Source organism: Fukomys damarensis, unplaced genomic scaffold, assembly GCF_012274545.1.
Source record: "Fukomys damarensis isolate Sample0158 unplaced genomic scaffold, DMR_v1.0_HiC HiC_scaffold_17, whole genome shotgun sequence".
Taxonomy (NCBI): domain Eukaryota; kingdom Metazoa; phylum Chordata; class Mammalia; order Rodentia; family Bathyergidae; genus Fukomys; species Fukomys damarensis.
This window is the reverse complement of record NW_022900929.1, coordinates 41,061,035-41,067,535: the sequence shown is the minus strand read 5'-3', so window position 1 is coordinate 41,067,535 and position 6,501 is coordinate 41,061,035. Positions and strand designations below refer to the sequence as shown.

Sequence of the window (6,501 nt, the reverse complement as noted above, 5' to 3'; positions counted from 1 at the left end):
GGAGGGAGGAGGAGAGGGTGTCGGCAGATGTCAGCCTACTGAGGAAGCAGGCTGAAAACGATGCCCACCTGGATGGGGCTGTTCCCATCCTCGAGGCCTCTGGGAATGGGGTGGGTGACCTCCGGCAGACGATCCGGCTGAGGTCAACAACGTGCATTGGCAGACATCCCTGGACCGAAAGACCACAGAGCTCAAACAGCTGCAGGGCCATACGTGGAGGGCAGAGTTTATAGCTGGATACGTAAAAGGACAGTTCTTTTTTCTTTGGGGTTTTTTGAGACAGGGTCTCACCGTGTAGTTGAGACTGACCTGGAACTCACTATGTAGCCCAGGCTGGTCTTGAACTCACAGCGATCCTCCTGCCTCAACCTCCCGAGTGCTGGGATTACAGGCGTGCGCCACCACGCCCGGATAAAAGGAGAGTTCTTTACATACGTAGTTCCTGCAGTTGGAAAGTGGAAAGCGGCTGGAATGAAGGGGTATGTCTAATCTTCGGGGAGCATAGAGGCACTGAAACTGTTTTTCGGACATTCTGCAGAGGGAGATATTCTTAAGCTTTTTGATGGTCACTTTAATACCAAGGTTGGACGCAAAGTGGAGAGTGAGAGTTACTGAAAGATTGAGCACTGGGTGCTCAACCAGCAACATCTTGTTTCTGACAGACGTTGCTTTGGAGGCCGGGCTGCCGAGGAAGCTGATGTGCACGAATCCTGGGGGTAAGGCCTGGCACGCAGGGCTGGCAGACGATGAGACTTAATATCGGCTCATCGCCTCCTTCAGTGAGCTCCACCCGCCTTCTTCCACGTAGACCCTCTGTGTCCAGCTTTATTCTGAGGGACACATAGTGAAAAAAAAGTCTTCGGCCCATTGACAATGAAACATTTAAACATGCTTTGTATGGGGACATTGTTTGAGGCCATAACTGTCCCTTGTTGAAAGCAAAGTGTAATTGATAAACTGCTAAAATACAGATCAAATATGTTAGGGTTGTTGGGTCATCACCAAAGTGGAAAGCCAGTTATTATTCAGAAGTCTTTTTTCTTTAAGGCAAATAATGTCAAAGAGATTCCTGATAATAAGTAATTGTCCCTGTGTAATCGAGAGCTTCAGGATTATAACAGCTGCACTTCATATTTGCCTCCTTGTATATTAATGAAAAACTTACCTATTTCTGTTCCAAAGAGCAAAACTGGGAAAGAAAAAAATCAACTAGAGCATGGATCAGTCAAGAATTTGTTACATAAGAAGAGATTTGCTAACCATACGGTTCCCACAGTGAGCACTTGGCCTCTCAGTGAAAAAGTGCACTGATTCAGCAACTAAAAGCGAAGTGTGGTGCTTAATGTTCAAGAGAATAGTCCTAATCCTGCCTCAGTTGTTATCATCATAGATTTTACAGTTGCCTTTTAAACTATGTCTTAGCACAGTTGGAGAATATATGTTAATTGCTACTGTTTTTTTTTAATTTACTGAAATCAGCCCATAACACCAAAAAGAGCTCTAGCACATAATATTTTCCGCTGAAATGAATGTGAGAAATGTAAATTTTATAACAGCATTAGTTATCTTGGTTCATTTTGAATACGATTTCATGTCAGTTTCATGCTGTGACTAGTATAAACATTTCCTTCTCTTAAGTTAAAAAAAAAAACTATGATGTCCCCTCTGTGGTATTAAGTAAACTGAAAATATCCTGCTAAAAAAGTATATTCTTTATTGACACCAGTAATTTGGATTAAGCTTTCACATTTTTCTTTTTTTGAAGTGTCGTTGTTTTGCTTTGATTTCTGTCCCGTTTGAAATAGGTAGTAATTTTAAAACTTCATTGTTGAGATGAAAAAAATTTACGAAGAGGTTTTTTTCCCCTCCTCTTTTGAGAGAAAAGATGGAAACCCCACTCAATCATTGAGTGGAAGGAAAAGGGAGGGGTTGGAGGAAGGAAAGAAAGAAAGAAAAGGCAGGAAGAACAAAAGCAGGCAGGTAGGCCAGAAGAGCAGCCAGGAAGGCTATGAGAAATTTTGCCCCTACCACAATTATTTGAGACCAAGGCTAATGAAAACTGTGACTCCTTTGGAATTTCTCAAATGTCTGCAGCATATGACTTAAAAACTTTTCCTCCCTAGCATCCCAGCGGTCCCACAACTTTACCTGGGTAATCTCAGTGTCGACTCTACCTTCACAGCTGCCATTGCTTCCCTGAACGGTACCTCACACTTCAACTAAATGCGCAAGACTCTAGGATTGTCAATGGGGAGGGGGATTCCCCCTCTTTCACAGTTGTGACTTGAACTCTTATCTCTGCCCAGGCATCTCCTCTGCTCCCTTCAAACTATTTTAAGATTTCAGAGGGACATAGAAGTAGGAAAAGGATTGGCTAATAGATATACTGGATTCTGTCTCTACAGCCATGGACAAGCTAACCAACCACTCAGTCTCAGTCTTCCCACCTGTAAGCTGGGTGCAAAAATATCTTTCTCACAAGAACTCTGAAGTTAGCATGTCATGTAATAGATACTCCTGGCAATCAGGGTCCAGTTTGGACATTAATAACATGTACACTTAAGTTGTTTGTGAAGATTTTCAAATGTGAACAATTTAAAAATTTGTGGGCAGAGCTAAGCCTCAGAAGCCTAGACAGTGTTAAGCCCCATACTTTCATCTAAATGCAGTAAGCTAAAATTCTCAGATGGACTTTAAATTAAATAGATATCATATATCATAATTACCTCCTATCGAGTACATAGACACATTAAAGTTATAGAAAACACATGTTAAGTTTACATTTAAATTTCCCCCAAGTCCTATCACTCAGAGACAGGTAAATTCCTTATAGAATTTGCTACATAAAAATACACATAGGCAAACATAGGCACTGTACCCTCTCTGAGTTACAGAGAAGATCCTTCTCTCAAATGGACCACATGGGATCAGTATGATTACCAAATGCCTTATTATGCATTAGCTATTAAACACTCAATAAACATGAACTATTGGTTTTTAATTTAACACCTTAATGAGTTGGTTGATGCTATACTATGTGTCAAACATTGTCCATAAGGATTTCACATTAATTCAATAAATGAATCCATTGGTAATGCCTGAAAAGCCTACGAATAAAACAAAACTATTATCAACTCCCTCTTACCCAAGTCAAGAGCCAAGATCAGCATCATGGATGATACATAACAATATTAACAATGCTTTTCAAATTTCTCTGCTTCTACAATGTATTTGTAAAATCTCCAAAAATTTGTTTTCAGGGTTTTTGCTTTATTTTTTGTAGCTGTGTTCTTATCTGGCTAAAGTTAAAATAAGCTTTTTCCTGGCCAGGAAAATGCTCTGAAGAGCACAGGTATTCACACAAACTGTGAAGTGGTCAGTTGAGGAGAAGCAGGACATTCTAGTAACTAGGTACTTGAGTTCAGAGCAGGCATTGGTTTCAAGCCTGTCTCCAACCTGGCTGTTTGGCATTAAGCATCATCAAACCTCATTTTGTGATCTATCCTCTTTGTCCTGCAAGATTGTTAAGGGAAAAAGCATCAGAGAATGTGGACGATAGTATCTTGCTGACAAGCTAAAGGTTTATACACAGGTGGGAGTAGTTTATTTAGTTCTTGCAAGAGAGACAAAGTCTAAGGTGAAAAGGACTTTCTACCTCCCACACAGGTCAGGCCCCATCGCTCCTCATTCAGCAAGCAGCCTGATATCCTGACTGCCCCACCAGCCTCTTTTGTGTCAAAGCTGGTTTATATCCTGAGTTCCGGCACACAGGACAGGCACATGGCACTGGTCTGCGACAAACTATGGGACAGGAAATAGCTTCTTCTGTGCCCAAAGACTTGTTTCTATATGCCTTCAGTATTGTTTTGAGTAAAAGGCTTTGATGAATTCAATGTGCCAGTGGCCACGTAAATCACCTGGAGCCTCATTAGCAGTGAAAATCATGGTTATAATTTAAAAATAACATAGGTATCAGGCATTGCAAAAGTCTCTCTGCACACAAAATCAAATTTAAAATTTTCAACAACCCAATGAAATAGATGGTTTTATTATTCCCATTTTACAAATGAGGGAACAGGCTTAGCAAGGTTATGTAACTGCTCAACCACATTGCTAAAAAGTGAAAGAATCAAGATGCTAATTTAGCATCTGACCCATAGTTGGGCTCAGTAAATACTTGCAGAAAGGATGCATCAAAATTTAATCAGAGAGATAATCACGGTTACTATCTAGTGGAATATTTATAGGGAATTTGACTCTGAAGCCTGTACTTGCGAATACATCCCAGTTGTCTGTCATTTTATTTTCCTAATTGGATGCCTTTGATTTCAGAGATTTTCCTAACGACCCACTATATACAAAGTATGCAGGTAAGTGAACTCAGAGTTGACCTTCCACTTTTCTTAAAACATTACTTTTTCTACTCATCCTTTTCCTTATTTCTTAAAAAAGAAATGATTACATCACTACATTTTCTCACCTATGAAAGCCTTTTTAAAGTACCAGCCACCTGTACTTCAACACCCTGGGACCCCAGGAGTGCCAGAGAGAGGTGTGGTAAGGAGAGCAAATATATCAAAGTGAGGACTGAATGCCTGCCAAGCTCATTAGCACCCAGGCACAGAGAAGGAAGCTTCTATTTTTATCAAATGTACCTTCACTTAAATAAATTTTGGAGGAACTTGACAGAAAAACAGTTCTTTTGGAAATTTTTGTTCTTCCTAATAAGGGCTGGCTATCTTAAGTGCTCCTTGTATTCTACTCGTTATACTCAGACACATAACATGCAAGGTTGGGAAGGCTCCTCTGTATTTACATTTCTTCTCTCATGAAATCTCCATCATCTTGGCTATTTGCTTTTAGTTCTAGCACAGTCCTGACAGAAAGCATCTAAAAACTCTGAGGCTCCACAATTAGGAGAGAGGGTGTCATCTCTTCCCTGTGATCTCCCAGGTAAACTCTGGTCATGCAGTGTGGTTTCACTTATGTGATTCCATCAGCTAAGGCTAACTAACGGCCCAATGCATGGTGGGATTAAATAAGAATATGAGTATACCCATGTATTTTCTCCCTCACACAACTCTACCACTACCTTACAAACACTCCAGAACTACTCTGTGGTCTGGTTGTATGTCAAATCCATTCTCAACCCTGGGACCAAGGTTTTTGTCTCAAACACAGGACTCAAAACCACTCTGTTATTCTATTGGCCACTTGTATTTAGAGAGTTAGTTCCAGAGAGAGAGAGAGAGAGACAGACAGACAGACAGACAGACTCAGGAACTTATACACATGACATTTGCTGATTGTTTTCAATAAAAGCCAAAACAAACTTTATTTATTTCCAAGTGGGATAAGGGCTACAAAATTGCATGTACACTATGGTTCTATTCCTAGAAAAAACCCAACTGTGGTACTCTGAAAGTCTCCATTTAACAGAAGTCCTACGCAGGTATGTGCCAAAAGGCAGGTACAAGTTAACAATGGGTATTTCTAGGTGACATATTTTTTTCATTTTTTTTGTGTGCCTGAATATGTATTGCTTTTGTAATGAAGGCAAAATAAATGCCACATTCTTAAAAGAAAAAGTGGTGCTTTTTATTTCCTCTCTCATTGCTGAAATCCTGGAAATTAAGAAGAAGATCCTAGGTCAGGCCTAGCTGGCTTTCCAATATATTCACTTGAGTTTCCACTTGGTTTGCAGTCCAGGTGAAAGTGCTCTGTTCCAATTGTACAAAAAAAAAATCATGTTTCCCAAAGACCAAGAAGATTGGCCTCACATTTCCTTGAAAACTCTTTCACGGTGTAGGAAGCCACTTTTTGAGGATATGTGCATTTCTTTCCCAACATTTCTAGATTGTTGTCTTGACAGTCTTAAGTTTAACATTTGATGAGTCAAAAGCCATACACAATGGAAAGTGCTTCAGACTATAACTCAGAGAGATGTGTTCTGTCCCACTTGTATGTGAGGTAACTGGTTTTTGGAGAAGTCGCCAAAGCTGAGGAAAAATGATTGCTACCTGTTCTGCTGATTTGTCTCACTCTATAGGCAAGGTGACAAGACCAAATATGATATATCCACAGGAAGAAAGTGAAAACAGCATCTATTAAACAGTGACATCACTGTCCTGATTGCTATTACTATCATTACTGCTATTACTGCTTTTATAAATGAAGAAAGCAGAAGAAAGTAGTAGGTGATATCACAAATGCACTTTACTTTTTGGAAAGGAATATTTTCCTAAAGTCCGGGTCACCAAGTTATGCTTGACTTATAGCATCAATCAAACTTAATGAGAATATAATTTTTATACATATTTGTAAATGAAAAGCTTACCTTTATGATGTCAGATACACAAAATCTGCTTGCTTCTTAGAGAGAAGTTCCCAGAACATTTTGCTCATGTTTTTTCCTATCTGCCATGTATATATGTATATGTATATGTGTGTGTGTGTGTGTGTGTGTGTGTGTGTGTGTGTGTATATATATATATACATACA

At 39.7% G+C, this 6,501-nt stretch overlaps 1 protein-coding gene across 5 annotated transcripts in view; it reads left to right on the top strand.

Moving 5' to 3' along the window:
* The window catches only part of LOC104862569, a 20,860-nt gene extending 16,292 nt beyond the window's left edge, over positions 1 to 4,568 (top strand). For 2 of the 5 annotated variants that reach the window (XR_002025370.1, XR_002025371.1), the window contains one exon: positions 663 to 860. Coding sequence is in view for 3 of the 5 variants with exons in the window: in XM_033765336.1 (XP_033621227.1) it covers positions 663 to 716; positions 2,124 to 2,200 (131 nt within the window). In the remaining 2 variants the exon portion in view is untranslated. Of the gene's footprint in view, positions 1 to 662; positions 861 to 2,123; positions 2,204 to 4,332; positions 4,371 to 4,489 lie in introns of those variants that run through there. The other 3 variants (XM_033765336.1, XM_010624619.1, XM_019207567.1) reach the window with 3 other exon arrangements.
* Positions 4,569 to 6,501: the final 1,933 nt, after the last annotated feature.